Consider the following 19263-nt stretch of genomic DNA (forward strand, 5'->3'; position numbering starts at 1 on the left):
AAATACATTTTTACACAGAGGGAGGACTGTGGGTTTTGTGCATTATGAAGGGATCTTCTAATAACCAGTATGAACAGGAGGAATGATTACAGCAAGAAAAACCTGTTTCAATGTTCATTTCCTGACTGTTGTTTTAAGACACACTTGAAAGGATACATACAATAGGTTTTGGTAAATATAACTTTTGTTTGTTTATAATAACTAAACTCTACAAGGCCCCTTTAAAACCCAACATGTTGAAAAGTATTGAACTCCTCACTCTGCCACAAACTGAGCTGCACATTTGATGAAGGTGTCTGAATACAGAAATGAGCATAAAGCATTGTTATTACGCCAAATTAGGACATATTTAGTGTTTTATATGTTATTTGGGTCAAGCATGAGCAAACTCCTTTTGTTTGCCAAAAAGTCATTCAGACAAAGAAATGCACAGTATGTACATTTATTTGTTTTGGGTAAATTCAAACCCAGAGAATTAGACCTCTTATGAAAAAACTCCAGTTTTAGATCAGTAATAAGGTGCTAATTTGGGATCTGGGAGGGTTAGTGCTGTGTTACAAGTACTCACAGCAACAATCACATACAAAACTTCTGAACATTTAACCATGTATGTAACCGTGTTTCATAGCTGGAGCCTCTGAGACCTCAAATAGAAGTAAAGTATTATTTTTGTGGCAACTTCTGAAACTTGTCATCAGTTAAATTTTTTTTTAAAAAGGATCAAATTCTGTTTTATACCCTTAAAATATCTTATTCCATACATATGTCTTCCACTTTAATCTTAATATGAACATTTCTGGGAGTTTTACGGTATAAAATCATTAAAATCACTATTTGGGTTGCTGGAAAAGGTGCCACATATTACACAAACCAGTTTTTTTTTCAGCTGTTTTCATGTGTTTTATTACATTTCTGCTATAAAATTCATCTCAAGTGGTTCTCAAGGATTCACATTTTCATGTCGGTCCAGTTTAAGTGCAAAATACAAAAAGTCGATGTAGAAACATACGTGGAAACAACACAGTTTGGTCTGCGCTGACACCCGGCCGCTCAGCAGGCCGTACATTATTCACAGCCTGTACATCACACACTGACGAACGCTTATTCTGTTACCAAGGGTCCTCGGAAAGGTGACACTCTGCACAACTGATCACTTTTCCTGTCGCTGTAGCAACCACAGTAACCCACAGGCATGATGTAATCCACCCACATACCTGGTTCACACCTCAGCTACTCTGCGGTGTTCAGGTTCAAGTATACAAAGGGAAAAAACAACATATAAAAAGCACTTAACTGGAGAATAATTTAATTTAGAAAACATATAAAAACAACATAATGGCAATGTTTTCCTTTGCTGATGCACTTTGGCTACAATGATGAGATGTTCTGGACTTTTTCCTCATGTGATTGGTTAAACTACAACAGGACTTTCACCCAGACGACCGCAGTAGTAACAGGCTGCACTCGTTTAAAGTGGATGCAGAAACGTGACATTGTGACTGAGCTGTTGCAGCATGTTTAACCAACAGATCCTCAGATGCTCTTTTTTTAACTCCAATGACAGACCGTGCTCTTTGTGTTTTTTTGATCTCATGACTGTATGCAGTTCTTCTTTTGATGCCGCCGGCGGCTTTTGAATCCTGTTGACAAAAAAAACAAAGAAAAAAGACAGATTAGTTAGGGTGTAAGAGCCTTTATCAGTAAGATAAAAGAAATGCATATCACAATATTTCTTGAGCATAGAAATAGAAATGCTATTCTGGATTCTTCTACTCGTGTGATGAGTTAATGAAATTCGGTGGAAAGTGCAGATGTGGTGCAGATTTAGACATTTTTTTCAAGACACAAATTATTATTTAAAACAGTTTTTTTTTTAGAGGATAGTGAAGCTTTGGTGGAGTTGTGCACTCTCTGAATGCTTTATATTCTATACTGTGTGGTATTTCTCGCACAGCTTTTTGTGTTAAAGAGGACGTATCATGCACATTTCCAGGTCCATATTTTTATTCTGTGGCTCTACTGGAATATCTTTTAATAATTTACAGTTTAAAAAACTCCTTATTTATCTTATACTGGCTCTTTATGCAGCCCCTCAGTTCAGCCTCTGTCTGAAACAGGCCCTTTTAGCTCCTGTCTCTTTAAGGCCCGCCTCCTGATGAGCCCACTCTGTTCTGATTGGTTAACTTCTGGAAGCTCCGAAGGCCACATAAACAAACGATAGTACTAGGATTTCACTTCTGTTTCTCGTTCTTTACTCAAAATGGAAACTTCTCAAATACATCCATACATATTCAAGCCCGAATAAGATCCAAAATATGTGAGTGGCGAGAAAGGCTACGGAACAGACAGCCATTTGTGGGCACGTGCAAACAATCTGATGTCATCACGAGGAGGAAGTAGAGGTAACTCTACAAACAGAGCGTTGAGAGCAGGCTGAAGCCCCGGCTTTTGACTTACAGGCAACATTTTTACATATGCTCACCCCAAGTTTAACATAGACATCCGACATTATAACAGCATATAAATGACAGGAAATCACAAAAAGCATGTTATGTCCCCTTTAAAAATATATTTTAAATGTGTATATTTGAGGAGTTTTGTCTATCTTTTGTAGGAAAAAGTGCATCACTCATTTTTGTATGGTTATGATGAAACAAAGAAACAATTATATATCATAAATATATATATATATATATATATATATATATATATATATATATATCATAAAACAGACTATTTGAAAACATACCGTCTTCGTCTGCTGTGTTGAGGGTCTGCAGAGATAAACTCCTCTGAATGACCTTTGAAGGCTTCTTGATCTTCGATTTCAGCGGACTTGGTTTCTCAATGATCTCAAACGAGTCCTCCACCTCATTTACTGCGACTCCATTGGTCTCTGACACTTTACAAGGAGGAGGCGGGGTCTTCTGCGGAGTGACTACGCCTTCCTCTATAATATCTGTGCTGTGATTGGCTCCTCTGCCTTTCAAGAAGTTCCTAAAGGAGCTGCGTTTCTTTAAACTGCCCGGCTGAATCTTCTTCAAGCCTCCCTTTTCATCCTCATCCTCCTCCCCTGGACTCTGCGGGCGGTCTAGCTCCACCTTTTCCCCTTTGTCCTTGTGAATGAAGTTGCTCTGCAGGCCGTTCCTCTGGCTCAGCCCACCCACCAGCGAGTCATCAATATGACAGGTCGACAGGTCTTGTAGGGAGCATGTTAGACCCTTACTGTTCCCAAAAACTAAAGAGTACTTTGGATTGTGGTATTTATAAGCAGGAACCTTCATGTCGACCTGTCTGGAGTCCCCGACGGACACTTGAAAGCGAGATGTGGAGACGGGCAGAGGTAGGATTGGCTCCACTTTTGGCTTCCTGATGGGCGCAGGAATAGGCGGCTTGGTGATGTTGAATTCCCCGTAGAGGTCCACCTGTTCGGACACGGCGTATAGCTCCCTGAAGTCATTGTCGAAGAAGTCCACGGTTTGCCCCGACATCACAGTGATCATGTTCCTGTCCATCCGAGAGGAACTCCAGGTAAAGCTGGAGGAGAAAAGAAGAGTGTGAACCAAAAACTGTGAAGTTTAAGTTATTAGTCCTTGGAGCCGTTTCTAAACTAAACTAACTCTTCGTGATAAAGGAAAATGTCACCCAGTGCAGCAGTATGACTCACTGACATGTTTTTAATAGCTTTTTTGACAACAGCGGAGGTCTACGCCACAGAGGAAAAGGAAATATAAGGCTTTGGATTCACACACAATACTTGTTAGTAGACCAATTCATTGTTGGTTTGGCTCAAAACATGAGATTTGTTCCAGAAAAATAGAGAAAATTACCAGCCACTCTACTTGATTTGACTAATTTGGACAGCTGAGGCTTCATATTAGCTTCAGATAAATACATTTTTGCACAGAAGGAGGACTGTGGATTTTGTCCTCCATCACTTACAGTGTAAGTGCATTATGAAGGGATCTTCTAATGGTCAGTATGAACAGGAGGAATGATTACAGCAAGAAAAATCTATTCCAATGTTCATTTAGGCTCCTGTCTGTTGTTTTAAGACAGACTTAAAAAATTGTGAACCTGCCCTTTAATGACCAGAAAGTCACACAAGACCAAATCAGGTGTCAATTTCATCAAGAAAAACCTAAACAGTCATAATGAAGCGCACGTATCTCACACGAGTCAAAACATGACTTATGACACTTGGCACCAATCATTCATTCCAGCTCTGACACAATCCGACACTTCATATGGTACTCTGAAAACGTCACTAGATGTGGTTTACCAGCGGGGTCAGATGACTGATATTAGTCACTTTCATATAAGACAGACGACATGTGGGAAGTTGTGTCATCTGCAGACATCACAGCAGCTTAAGACGATGTGATGCACGCTGTATCCAAAACATTTCAATCTGCTTATTTCTGTCTGAGTCTGGCTTTTCTGCTTCCTGGATTCCAAGTTATTTACGAGAGGAAATTGAGTTTTCTGAAACATTTGCATGTGATTATAAGAATACGGTGGATTTATAATTTCTTTAAATTGAATATGAGCTTGACAACGACAGGTTTCTTTGTACATTTGTGTAATGGTCTGCAGTCTGTTGTATTGTATTTTATACAATAAAACAAGGCATTTATTCTGTTTAAAAGTATATCACAAAATTATATTTAATCTTCCTTCTCACTGTCTTAAATATTATGTTAATAAATATAAGTAAAGCATGCTGAATTGCCTTTGTTGTTTTACAAATGACAACATTCTTACACCAAACCATCCTGAACTGTATCCACATCATTATTGATCATTAAACACCATTGATGCTAAATGTTTAAATGTCTCTGTGGCAAACTTAACTTAATTTATACATAAAGCCGGACAAATAAATCTATATAATAATATAATATACAGCATATATAATATAAAGACCGTGTTACAGTTTATAGGATTGACATTTCTAAATTGTTCTATCGCTCAACACTATTCAAACATGAGAGCAGGAACCAACACGATAATCATTTAGGGTTTATGATGTTACTGTTTATTCACTGCATTTTAAGTGCAGGCAATTTCCACAGTTTAAATTTAGACTGAACTGGACTTTAGACTCATTGTTTGGGTTCACACAGACTCTGCTGATGTACAGAATGTGTAAAGTAATTCATAATAATTGTAATTTTTTTCTTTAAATATATTTTTCCCTTACTAAAATCCATATATAGAAAAGTGGTAGCCCTTCCCTTCTCCTAAGGCGAAAGTTTGCACATTTGCACATATAATGAAGGTGGAAAAATATGGAAAAGAGCATAAAGCTTTGATATTAGCCCAAACTAGGAAACATTTCATGTTTGTATGTTTTACAGGCAATGTTATGTTAAAATGCTAAAATTATTTTGTTTGCCAAAAAATGACTCACATACAAAGAAATGTAGAGTATGTTACCTGGAATTTTAAAACACTGCTTAAAAAAACCCCTGTGTACGCATGTATATATGTGTGCACATGTATGTATTGTATGTTTATTTTATTTGTACGTGTTTATACATATGTGTACAGTATATGCATGTATATACAGGTGTACTCTGTGGATACCTTTAAAAAAACAGCTCAAGATTCACCTTTTTAGACTTGCTTTTGAGTTGTAGTGTTCTTTTTATCCAATTCTAACTCTATATTATTCTTTTTTTTAAAAAAATATTATCTTTTTATATATATGTATACTCATTTGTTTTTCTTTTATCTTGTATTTTGAAGCACGTTGTCAAGTCAGACCATGAAAGGCGCCATATAAATAAAAATTTACTACACATCCGTGTTCTGTATATACAGCAGGGCTGAAATTCATGGTTGCTTTCAGTGTTGATCAATTTGCTGATTATTTGAAATTAGAAATCCTAATACACTAATTCAGGCTTTGAGGGGGTAAAACTGCGTAAAAACTGTTGTCAACACCAATCACAGATATAGAGAATATGAAAATCTGTTGTATATAAACATGTTTTACGGCTAAAGATTAGAATAAAATGTTATTTTCTGTGGTGGACAAAATCTTGTTGTGAAGTATCAAGGTGGTAAAACAATATTAAAGAGGGCTCAAAAACATGGAGGTTAAATGTCAAACCGTCGTAAACTGACAAAATTGTCAGAAAGCAGAACAAGACTGAAATATCTGCATAGTAGTTAAAGAAAGAGAGCCAAGATGACAACTGGATCCATAACAACAGATTAATGTGCAGGACTTTCCCGCATTAAATCAAACGGTAGATAAGGAGCTTAAAAAAGCATTCCAGTCACATGAGTCAATTTAATATGCTCCAAAAGTCTTTAAGGAGTCATTAGCAAACTGGACGAACTGATTTCATATTGTGTTGTAGCAAGTTGTTTTAAGATTAAACCTGAATAGCCTCTTAACAGTTGGATGTGAGAGAGGGAAACAGGCTGTCGTCATCAGGTTTAGGTCCACAAAAATAAACCTGCAAACTGGAAATAAGCTATTTAAGTTGATAAAATAGAGCAACACATTATGTTATGAGCATTTAATGAAGTTAAAATGAAGTAATGTTTGTAATTATTGTACTTTTTTAAAGGTAGCCAAATCTTTTCATCACACGAATCATTTTTCAAATTCCTTTTATACAAAAAGGTCCAGTTACAGTAGCAGCTGTTCTGGAGCTTTTGATTATATCACACAGTCTTCCTCAGCAGATGGGGAGCAGAAGTTTGTTGTGCTACATATAACAACCTTATGAATTTGTACTACTTGGTAAATTTCTCAAAGAACTTCAGGCAAGAGGTTGTGATGTGTAGCCCAACAAGCTAGTGAAGAACAGGAAACAGAACAGCATTTCTGCACATGCTCAGTGTCGTCTGCCTTACACGGAACTACTCTCCAGAGACTGAAAATGTGATCGCTGTTATTAGTCTTTGGAGACATAATCCTTGTGGTGAAGGAACATGTCACCCAGTGTGGCTCATTAACATGTTTTTAATAGTTTTTTGGACAACAGTTAAGTCTATGGCACAGAGGAATAAGATATATCAGGCTTTAGATACACACAAAATACTTGCAAGTAGATAAATTCATTGTTGGTTTGGCTCCAAACATGAGATTTGTTAACAATAAGAAAATATAGAAAAGCAAAATCCTCTCAGGTAGCAAATCCTGTAAACCATTTTTCAAAACATACTACTGATGTTTTTATTCTTATTCCGTCTTTATTAAGTTTTGTATTTACGTACGTATGCCATCTTGTAAAAGAACTTTGTAGCTATTTTACTTATGTTTAAAAATCAATGTTCTTTGATTACATAGAAAAATGTGTAACTAAACTTAGTCAACCTCCTCACAAAACCCTTGAAGCATAACATCTGGATACACTAAGAGTTCAGTTTTGGTGTTAAATCTGCACAGCACAGTCTTGTCTCAACTGTAAATGGCTTATTGTGTGTGTTTTATGGCATTTGCTGGATATTCACAGAGATATGCTCACCTGTAAGACCCAAACATGACTTTTTCTCCATCCACCAGCATGTATTTGGAGCACAGGGAGCCTGGCAGCTTGCCAAACGACAGGGCCAGCCCCGCACCTCTCACCATCCGCACACGCAGATTCTGTAAAGAAACACCCGCTTAATTACACATTTGAGCTGGCTTAATGTCACATACATAAGCCTGAGTAAACTCACTCAGCCACAGCTATCAAACATCCCCCGGCTATATCATGCGTAACTCCTTGATTTAATGATGCCAAGTCAAACTGCGTTGTCACACCTTGTGACATGTCGGTCAACTTTCCGAGGAAATAAAGAGAAAAACAAAAACCTTAAAGCCACAAGTGTTTACCTAAAGGGAAGAGAAGCAGACAGAAAGAAAGAGAGACCTAAATACTCAGTACAGGCTGGGAGGAGGCTTTCCTCTGCTGCCAACCTGGCGTGGGGTGAAGCATCGAGTTACACTCTTTGGATCTGTTCTCAGGAGCTATGAATGTGCATTTGTAAGAAGTAACAGAGCCCAGCGCTCTGAAAAGGCCTTTCACAGCCTTATCAACTGACACCACTACCGCCAGGTATTCCTGTGCTCCAGTTAAACCAGGCTGGAGCTACAAAACTCTGCATACAGCAGATAAGGTTGGGTATTGTGTCCCTGTGCAGATAAGATGACAGTCTGGCTCAGTGAACTGCTGCTCGCTCTTAATCTAGTTCAGCACTCACTTGCAACACACAGGACAGGATTAAATGTGAATTCATGGAAGTAAAATGATGACATTTAATGCACAGGTCGGTCAAAAACGACCCAGCTGGCCTGTTTTTTGCAATGTTGCAACATTACATATTCCAGGTATTTCCTCAAAAATCTTGTTTTTGATATTTCCCTGTTATTTACCTCTTTTACGTTTTAAGAAAATCAAGTTTTGGAATTATTACCCCAATTCTTCATAAGTGCACATTTTCTTCCTTTTCTGGTACAAATATAGAAAGCTGAAATGAAACAAGAAGTACCAGAAGTAGGAAAACCTCGTTCAAAATTATATTTCATATTATGTTTTTATATTTGTAATAACGCTAATAATTAAATATTCAGCCTTGGAATAGAACCTCAACAGTATGTTATGTAATTCACTTCATGTATCTAGATAAAGACGTTTACTTTGTTGAAAAACTAATATCATTGTTTATTTAGTCATTTCTGTTTCAACTGCCCTTAACAAACATTATTTCATCATTGCAGGTTAAACATCACAGCTTGACAAAACAGGCGAGTCCGTTGAACTGTGGTTAGTTCAGACATGACTGTAATAACAGAGGACTGAGCTGTGTTTTTAGACAGCAGAGATGACAGCTAAACAGTTTTAAAATGACTGACTGGAAATGGACAAAACAAAGTTACGGTGATGTAAGCACCTGCGCTGTAGCACAGATAAATTGTCATGGGAGCTGTAGTTTTCCATTTGTCTAAAAATATATATGGTTAACCCCAATAACATGTTCTGTTTATTCAAGAAAAAAAAACAGATGAAAGACAGAAATGCTGAATGTGAGATTCTATTGAGTTATGAAGCTGATGGAACAGAAACTAACTCAGGTGTGACGTCAGGACTTCAGCTCTCTATGCAGCATTTACTGTAGATCACATCTCAACTGTCATTCCCATCAACACTCACCTACATTATTTTATATCAGACATCTATATTTTAACTTCGGAAAGTTTGAATTCACTGAACATTCACACTTTATGTGGAAGTGTATCTGCTACTGTCCTACTTAGTAGCGAGCTAACATTAGCTTGCCAACATTACTGATGCCATAACTATGTAGATTAGTAGTAAAATAGCATAAATTAGAGAAAGAGACTCTAATATTTACAGGTTTGACACTTTGATTACAAACTTTAAATGAAGCTGATGAATTCAAATCATTATTTTGATCAAAATTGTGACAATATTACTATCAAAAACCACTGATTCTAATAATAGTCAACTTTGGCCCCCTTATAGAAGATTGTTGGTTCCAATGACCTATGTGTCTAAGGGTTAAAAGGCCAGTTCACCCAAACAAGGTTCTGAGATCAAAACACTTTCCTTTTTTTTTTTTAAATTTTTTGGTAGAAAATAGTTTGGAAGACTTTTCTGGAAAGAGGATGTGCTACTGTATGGTGGGATTTAAATGCCAAAATTAAAACAAATTCAATACAATACACATTGTTACATTTATTTCCATGTTATACACACATTGCATACATAAAAAGGAAATAAATAAAATACATATAACAATGTGTATTGTATTTCACTTTATTTCATTTGCTTAATTTTTTAAAACTCTTTCTCGTTTACTTTTTTTTTAATTTAAGCATTTTAAATCTTCCATACTGCTGACTTTTTCAAATGTCATGTTTTAATTGAAATTCTTTTGACCTTCACTGTGTTTCGGTGGAGGCAGAGATATCAGTAGCGGAGATCTGAAAACCTTTGCAAATAAACCTGAAACCATCTGCATGATTCAACTAGAAGAAAGTGCAGGATTATGTCAGGGCTGTACAATGTGATATGTCGCATATGCTGTCTGTGCGATGAATGAATTTACCGCAGTCATACCAGTGTGATACAGTGTGTGCATGTGAGACAGAGCTGCCTGTTTGTGTGAAGTGAAGGTTTGTGTGCCTGTTGGTGTGTGAGGTGAATTCATGGCACATAACTGTTCTACTTGGGATTAATCCAGTGATTAACAATCATTTCCCCGGCTGCTTAGAGTCCATACATCCAACATCAATTCCCACAATTCCTAGGGAACAATCCCATAATTCCTATTCGGTTGCCTCTACCCCGTTTCCTCAGTGAGTCGAGCTAGCTAGATGACAAGAAAAAAATTAAGTGGTATTTTCCTGAATAAATAAAATGAGTTTAACTTATAGTTACATTTATTTCAGAACTTCCTGAACTTGATGCCCTTCGTCTGTATGTAAAGATGGACGCCATGACAGCTGCCCAAAAGTGAAGCCAAAACATCTCGATCGCCCCCTGGTGGCTGGCTGCAATATAGGTCATAAGTCCCGCCTCCTCCATGTTACAGGATGGGACATGAGCCAAACTAAACAACAAAGTGCACGTTATCACACTGATGTTTGTCCAAGTGCTCATTTTTCTGATAAGTTTGTCAATTAGTTATTTGACGATATAAAAAGGGGGAGTGACGTCATGATTGACAGGTGTGACAGCCGCTCTCTAACTTTCGTCTTTTGGCTTCATTTTTGCATAGCGGCAGGAAGTGGAGACGTGTTGTTCATATTTATATACAGTAAATGGTGATGCCAATCTCCTCCACTCAATGTAAGCAGGGATTTTTAGCACAAAATCAGATTAAAAACAGGACCCACAGCAGCCTCCATGTCTCCACCGCTGAAAACTTCATCCATATCAGCTCAGAAGGCTGCCCATTGGACGAATTCAACCCTAGACAGGTAGCAGCGAAATGGACACTCTCTTCTAAGAGGGCCAGGATGCCAAATAAGAAAGAGTGGCCAGCAGACAAGCTAGATCTGTGGCACACACACACACACACGCACACATACATATACAGGAGTTACTGGTTTAAATGTTATATTGCTTGTTTTGTATTGACTTGAATCAGTTACATTCTGCTAAAGCACAAACAAAATCTTTTGAATTCTAGTTTTTAGCTTCTCATGTTTGTTTTTGTTCTCTTATTAGTGATGTATACATTTTTTAAATTTAATATAAACAATATTGTATGTATGATATAAATTCACTGAGATTTGCTCATTTGAAGCGTAATATATTGATGTTTTGTGTATGGTTGTTATGTCCCTGCAATTTACCATAAAGAAAATGTTTGTCTGAAAACATTTATTGTTAAGGTTTGGATTTTGTGTGTCCTGTATGCAACACTAATGTCCTTTTCCAGTCACGTAACTGTCTAAGTGATGAACTGCACTATTTGTGGTTATTTTTAGAGATGGTAACAGACGTTTTATGCTCATGTTACAAACCTATCGACCTCCGTAGCACCAGCGCTATGTGCAAAATAAGTTAAGATTCAGCTTCAGGTTTTATGCAGTCCTTTAAGTAACCTGGAATACAGAGGTTACTGAACATTTGAGGAATAAAACTATTTTATTGGGCTTTTTATTGTCATGTTTTTACAGGCTTACAGGTTTTGTCCGACCAGATCAATCATCTCTGTGGTAATATTGTCTTTTACTTGTCAGGAATTTCCAGACAAAGAGCTTGACACATGATACAGAATGTTTTAATCCATGATAATCACTACAGCCACTGCCATTCTGGCCCACCAAGGTGCTTTCCCTCAAACTTTCCATGTTAATATTTGCTTTGGGTATTGTATTAGCGAGCCTCCTCCCTCTGATACCTCTCTCTGTAATGCTCTCCACTGTTTGCGGAGCTCACTCACCCGCAGATGCACTGCGTTTATCTGGAGCCGACTGCACATATCCAGGAAGTGGGGCACTCCACTGGCCTCCAGCACAGCATAGACGGCCACCCCGCGTCGTGACGAGACATCGAGCAGGTCCTGGAGGATCTGCAGGTCCGTCAGGAGGTCCATGACTATGGCCACCACCTGAGAAACACACAGGAGGAACATTTCAACAGTGAAGACAATCAGGAAAATATCGTACTTTTGACCTCAGTACATTTACCTGACAGCTGCAGTCACTTTCCAGATTAACATTTTACATAAAAAACATAAAAACTGACATTATGAACATCGTTATTGTACATTCTACAGCAGTGTCTGCATTCAGGACCATTACGTAACAGTGCAAGACCTGACAAGACACAAGATATACTGTATGTTTTATTAAACAAACACAATGACTGATGCAGTGGAGCGTTTTACAACCACACTGGGTTTTTATATCCTTGACTACAAGGCTTGTGGGGCTTTTTCCATTTCCTTATTGCATCTCTCAGGTTTTCCTGGCAGACAGGCCTACGTGTGACGGCAGTTTGGTGGATTTTTAAATGACATCAAACATTAAAAGTAAAGCTTATCTTTACAGGTCATTAGATCATGTACTGAGAAAAACATCTGCTCAGGGAAGGCAGTCATTTCAGTGTAAATCTGCTTGTTTTCAGGAATTAAAGTATTATTTTTCACTAGGTTGGTCCACCACTTAGATCTAGACTGATGTATCTCAACAATTACTGGATGTGAACTGACATTCATGGTTTCCAGACAGTGAATCTTTATCACTCTGATGATCCTCTGACTTTTCCTCTTTTGAGTGAAATGTCTCAACAACTGTTGGATGGATTGCCATGAAATTTGGTACAGATATTCATGTCCCCCTCCGGATGAACTGTAATCACTTTGATGATACTTAAACTTTTCATTGAGGGCCACCATCAGGTCAAAATTTTAACTTGTGCGAAACAATGGATGTATTATAAGAATTGGATACTGGACCCCAAGATGTCACTCACCTGGAGCATGAGCCAGAAAAGGTTCAAGCTTCCAGGTTTGCTTCTGCCTAGTGGGCAGGAACAACACTAGGCTGGGAAGCCAATGTGACATAGTGTCCAAACTGTGTAATTACAACTTCTGGGTCAAAAAGCTTTTTTTTTTTACTGCACACAATCTGTTAAACGGTGAATACATTTTTCTGAGCATCACAACCCCTGCAAAATGACTCATTTTACTATCAGAATTTGATCTAAATGATTAAATTATTTTATCCCCATTCAAGTGAAGAAGGAGTCAAAATTACAGAAGCTTGAGGAAGCCCATTGAAACACAGTGGACACACGGCAGACCGCCGAGCAACTTTCATATGAATCTTTGAAGGTGTTATCCGGTTCTCCTGCGGCCCATTGAATATGCGTAGTCGTGATTTTCCCACTGGCCCCGCACACAAGTTGCCACTGGTCTCATAGACTTTACATTGGGATGATGTCACAAACTTTAAAATCACTTTTCCATGCTCTAAGAAAGTTTTATAAATATGAAAACCTCATGTATTAAAAATTCATTCATGTATTAAAAGACTAATAATTGACCTTGTTTGAAGTTTAAGGTTTCCTGTCAACAGTTTTACAGACATCTCTTTTATAATAGTAGTCTATATGGAAAATGCTTTTTGGGCCACTGTAATACTGTGAGTGGCCACTGGGAGTGGTGGCTCCGTATCCAGCTCTCTGAATACATCTATGTCCAATACATTTTAGCATGCTAACACACTAAACAACTAAGATGGTGAACATGGTAAATAGCGTTGGTTAACATCAGCATTGTGACTGTGTTAGCATGCTGATAGCATGACACCGTTAGACTGGTTAGGATACTGGTGTAGTGATCTGGCTTATTCTACATGAAAACAAGATTATCTCACCTGACAGGTAAAACTTTTAATTGCCTTTTATAATATAAGACTTCAAGACTGCGTGTTGATTTAATTGACTTGTTGATGTAGTCATTTCCTGCAAGACTAGTCTTACTCTTGAATGTAGTTTTACCAGAAACATAATCATTCTCCACCTATCACATAGAGATCCACTTGGCTCATGATCGACAGCTCATTTAGATATAAATCACACAGCTGGGCTCTTATATCTTTGAGATAATCTGAGATAAACTCTTATAGTCATTTTCTGCTTCCAGAATTAGCAAGCGTGAGTGTGAGAGTACACTATTCTGTAGGTACATATGAGTGACAATGTGGAAGTACTCTCTAAAGTACTTGGCAGGCTTTCAAGAGTAGATGATTTACTTCACCTTTAGAGAAGCAATCTCAGCATGTAATCAGTTAATTAAGCAGTCAGGGCTGTGAACAGGCTAATGTAAACATATATTAAAGAGGATTAACTTCTGTGTTGAAGTATGTTCGGATATTTTTCCATAAGAGCTCTGCAGCATTTCCGCTTTCAAAGAGCGCTGACTAACCAGTCGTATCTTGTCCTCCGCACCTCAGAAAGAGAAACAGTGATGCTCATGCCAGTCGAAACAGACCATATCGCTTTACCGTGGAACTATGGCCTGTGGCACCATACCAGTCACAGGTGAACATTCCCCGCTTTAGTTTAAGTCCGCATACCTGGGAGGTCAACCAATCAAAGGGAGTGGATCATGTGGGAGGCTGAATGAGTCGTTGTGAAACTGACATTTAGAGCTCCCGGGCCTTCATCTGCACCATGAATGATTCAGCTTGTTAAAACTTGCATATGACTCTCATTGATGTAGATTTTCATTATTGTTGCCCTGGGTTTGGTTAACCCTTCACTGGTTAATGTCTTTCTGGAAAATTCTTAATATTGTTCTGTATATATTTAGGTTTCATTTAAAAAAAAAAAAAGTTATGTACTTACTGCAACTTTAACTAGTTTAACTAACTAATAATTCTACATACTTCTTTGGTTATGGGAGGGAAGCGTGAGAGTACCTTCAGCATATTTTCTGCTTTCTATTGTGCAGTTCATAGTAAGCAATTAAAAGAAAATGTGGCTTTGGGCCCAGGTGCAATTGTGACGTTTTACATTTAGGTAGTTTTATATTAACCCTCTCGGGAATACACAGTGAAGAAAAGTATATTGTAAGTTAAAGATTAGCAAGTTTTCCAGTTTTATATGTAGTTTGTAGCACTCAAATGTAATGAAAATATCAATACATGAGCACAACAGTTTTACCTGTAATTTCATCTGTATATTTTAACTTCAACACAGATATTCTGGACACTGCTGGATGTACCTACAGGTAGACCACATGTTAAATCTCACACTAACACTAAACTGCATAGGCGCATGATTGACAGTCAGTCCTGCAAGCTGAAACATGAAGTAGCTCTTAGCGGATCATGATGATAGAAATTTTATGTACTAAGTCTTAACTGTCACTTTTATTTTTATTTCCACATATAGCACAGATGATTGAGCTAAAGTGTGCTTGTTGAAACCTGTCTGAGGCTTGAGTCCTGAGGCCCAGAGCTACAGACGTCTTCTATGGTTTAAGTTAAAACCTTTAAACCTGAAAACGTTAACCTGAACTCCACAAATCACAAATCACAGCATGGCTAACATACATTAGATGAGAAGATTGATACCATTCTTGTATATGGTGGTTTAATAAGACGTTACAACCAGTAGCCTGTTAGTTTAGCTTAGCACAAAGACTGGAAACTGCTGAAGCAGCCGGTGGAGACTTCCAGCTAAGAAATAATCGGAGAATTAAACCCCTGTGAAGTGTTGTTTTTACACTTTTTTGTACGGATTATACAAACAAGATAAAAACATGTTAATTAATGAGTTTAGTAGGTGGATTTTGTTGCCGTTGGACTGCGTCAGGCCAGCTGTTTCCCCCTGTTTATTGTGTTTGTGCTGAGATAAGCTGACTGCCTGGCGGCTCCAGCTACATATCAAACAGACATAATCAATCTTCTTGTATATATCCACCAGACAGCTGAATAATAATACTCTTTTCGTTTCTTTTTAATTACAATATGCTTGGAAGTATTGATTTACACAACAGAATTTTGTAAAAAGATCCCAAGATATGATCATATCAACATCATAATTTTATTTTAAAGCCCCAAAGAAAGGGAATTTCCCTTTAAATTACCTTGTTTTTATTTAAATTGATGTCTATATCATTTAGAGCTACAACAGTTAGTCGATTAATCGATTAGTTGCCACTATTTTGATAGTTGATTAATCGTTCTGAGTCATTGTTCAAGAAAAAAAATGTCCAAATTCTCTGATTCCAGCTTCTCAAATGTGAATATTTTCTGGTTTCTTTAGTCCTTTATGATAATAAAGTTAATATCTTGGTTTGTGGACTGTTGGTCGGGACAAAACAAGACAGTTATTGACATGTTTAACAATTTTCTGACATTTTATAGACTAAACAACTAATTGATTCATTGAGAAATCGAGTCGACAGATTAATCAATAATGAAAATAATCCTTAGTTGCAGCCCTAATATCATTATTTTGATTAACACTCAATTAAAAATGTGAACAACTTAACAATATCACTTTAGTACAGCCTTTGTTTACGGTTCAATTATGATGAAATAAATCTAATCCATAACACAAACATTTAGGCAACTTTGTTTTCTTATCAAACTGTCTTTTATTGATTACGTTAAAACCTTTAAACCTTCAATGTTAAGTTAAATTGTCATTTCTTACAGTCTGTCAGATGAATTCAGAGTGAAACCAAAGACAGGACACATGCAAAGCAACAGTCATTGCTCTCAGCCTGAGGTTCTTTGTCTCTTTCACTTGTGAGAGACGGTCACATGAGTCCCTGCAACCAATCATTTTAAAATGTTAGAGCAATTATTCTGCTGCTAGCCAAGTCAGAGAAGTTCACCATGAAGTGGAAGAAGCTACTGATTGTTTAAGTTTTATTACGTGGTTAAATATTTTCATATGGCAGAGTAATAAAACACGTTTTCCTTTTTTGTAGGGCAACCTGTAGACTTCAGGTTCAACACTGTCGTCTTTGTGGGAGCATTTACACATAAACTAAGGCTTCGTAGAGCCAACTTGCTTTTCAAGTTGCTCTAAATTCATGAACACACACCTGCAAACTGTTATTCATTACCAATCAATCTGTATTTCTGGATTAATCATTTATTATTTTACATGTCAGAAAAATGCCCTCAGAGCCCTGAAGAGTCTTAAACTGTTATTTGGACCCAGAAGAGAAAGTAGAACCAGTGAATTTTGGGTATTTTGGCTTTAAATTTGCTTTAAATGATCAAAATTGTTGCAGATTAACTTTCTATCATCTACTGACTAATCAATGAATCAACTAAATGTTTCATCTCTGTGGAAAATATTGACTTGAAAAGAAAGCACCAAAAAACTTAAGTGACACTATTATCAGCCATTTTTTACTATTCAGTTTAAAAAATGTAATTATTTTTTAAACTTGTTTCACTTAGAATAAATGTTTATTATATTTTATTTTTGAATTGGGTACTTGTGTTTTCTCTTTCCTTCTATTTTTGATTGATAGGCACAACACCAAGATAAATTCATTGTATGTGCTTGGCAATAAACCTGTAGATAATTGAAACTGTTTACAAATACAAATCAACTTATTTTCCAGGAAATTTACACTTGAAATTGTTGATTTGTGCTGGAAACAGGTTGAAAATGGTAAATCAAAGAAAACTTTGCCAACATGAATAGAGGTTAGAATAAACATTAGAATAAAGGTGAAGTTACCCTGTATGATTCCTGTATGAGCCTCCTTACCACCTCCTTGATGTGCGGGCCGTGGTCTTTGGGCGGCTCGGTGTACACTGACACCCGGGTCACCCCCTTGTAGACGCCGCTCCTGCCCGACCAGCCGATGTCCAAAGACGGGGCCTCGGTGTCGGACATCTGGGGCCAGTAGGTGGAGTGGACCCCGGAGTCCGCGCTGGAGGACCCTTTGGACTTCTCATTGTCGCCGGTTTCAGAGTCACTGTCCGTGTCGTACTCCTGAAACATTTTCCGCATGTATTTAATTTCCCTGGCGGAGAGAAAGTCCTTAGTGTTGTCCTCCTGCAGCCGCATCTTGAAAGCTCCGTCTCCGTTCCTCAGCAGCTGCTCCAGAGCGGCTCGCTGCTCCTCGCTGTAGTAAAACTCCGGCCGGGACTCCGGGATCTTCTCGTTGACGTGCTCGTCGTCCAAGCACAGCAGCTGAGACTCCGCCATAGCGGCTCAAAAAAGACAAAAAAAAGTTCCTCCTCCGGTCCTGCTCGTCTTTACCCGGCCGTTGTTCTCCCAAACAGCGCTGTGCTACCTGTGAGCACAGGTGAGCCCGGTGACGTGGAGTCTCTCAGGTAGAGGCAGGAGGCGGGGTTAACTTTACTGGGACTCATTAATGAACCAGTATCAAGGTAGCGACGTTATCAAAGGACTCTGTAATAAATAATCTTCGGTTCAGTAAAAAAGACTGTATATCTGTAATTACCTAAATTGCCTTTTTCCCCCTTTATCGCATTCTTTATGTCAGTGTAACCTTTTTGTATGGAAGCCGAAAACGGCTGTGATTGCTTTTTTTTTCTTTTTAATACAATTATCTCAAGATAACAAACCCCTCAACACACTCAGCTTCATGGAGTTAAAGCATCACAGTAAAAGTACACAAGTATAAGTACACAAGTATCATCAGCTTCATGTAGTTAAAGTATCACAGTAAAAAGTATAATCAGCATCGGCTTATGTTATCTCGAGATAACGAGATAAATTAACCCGTTATCACAAGAAAATGAGCTTTGTTATATCGGGATAACAAAACAGTTAGCTCGTGATCTCGTTATAAAGTCATTAAAAAAAATAACTGCAAGCACGGCCATTCTTGGCTTCTGTATTTTTGGCTTGTGACCCCATAAAATAAAGCAAACACTACCTCGGACCCTTCATCAGACCTCTTTTGTTTTATTTTAATAACTTTTAGTTGCTTAAGGGGATAAAATACAGTAATTCACAATAAATAAAGCAAAACTGAGAGGAGAGCTTGAAAAAAGAACATTTTTGTGTGTCAGAAATATGTTTTTTTCTGTTGTCCTACCCTGTCCTATCATCTCACGACCCCTTAAATTAATCCATTGACCCCTTGTGGGGGTCCTGACCCCAAGGTTGGGAACCACTGCTTTATATCATTATGTGTTGTTTCATTATAACTGCCTATATTTGTTCTCAGGTCTCTCTTTAGCAAAAAAGATCTCAATCTCAAAGAGATTAAATAAAGGTCCATTACATGTAAAAGTCCTGCATGACAAATCCTACTTCAGTAAAAGTA

At 37.7% G+C, this 19263-nt stretch overlaps 1 protein-coding gene across 1 annotated transcript; it reads right to left on the minus strand.

The window, feature by feature from the left end:
- Positions 1–1289: 1289 nt before the first annotated feature.
- On the minus strand, positions 1290–18308 carry fam83fa (family with sequence similarity 83 member Fa). The gene is made up of 5 exons (XM_044331760.1): positions 17700–18308; positions 11923–12090; positions 7488–7609; positions 2750–3537; positions 1290–1640 (listed from the first exon to the last, which is right to left on the minus strand). The coding sequence occupies exons 1-5, from the start codon at positions 18171–18173 to the stop codon at positions 1591–1593; spliced, it is 1602 nt and encodes a 533-aa protein (XP_044187695.1). The 5' UTR covers positions 18174–18308; the 3' UTR covers positions 1290–1590.
- Between the last annotated feature and the right edge of the window lie 955 nt (positions 18309–19263).

Source organism: Thunnus albacares, chromosome 17, assembly GCF_914725855.1.
Source record: "Thunnus albacares chromosome 17, fThuAlb1.1, whole genome shotgun sequence".
Taxonomy (NCBI): Eukaryota; Metazoa; Chordata; class Actinopteri; order Scombriformes; family Scombridae; genus Thunnus; species Thunnus albacares.

Coding starts and splice junctions, on each gene's coding strand:
- fam83fa (XM_044331760.1), bottom strand. CDS start 18,173: ATGGCGGAGTCTCAGCTGCTGTGCTTGGACGACGAGCACGTCAACGAG. Junction 7,610..11,922: donor TAAACGCAGTGCATCTGCGG/GTGAGTGAGCTC, acceptor GTTTCTTTACAG/AATCTGCGTGTGCGGATGGT. Junction 1,641..2,749: donor CAACACAGCAGACGAAGACG/GTATGTTTTCAA, acceptor TTTTGTCAACAG/GATTCAAAAGCCGCCGGCGG.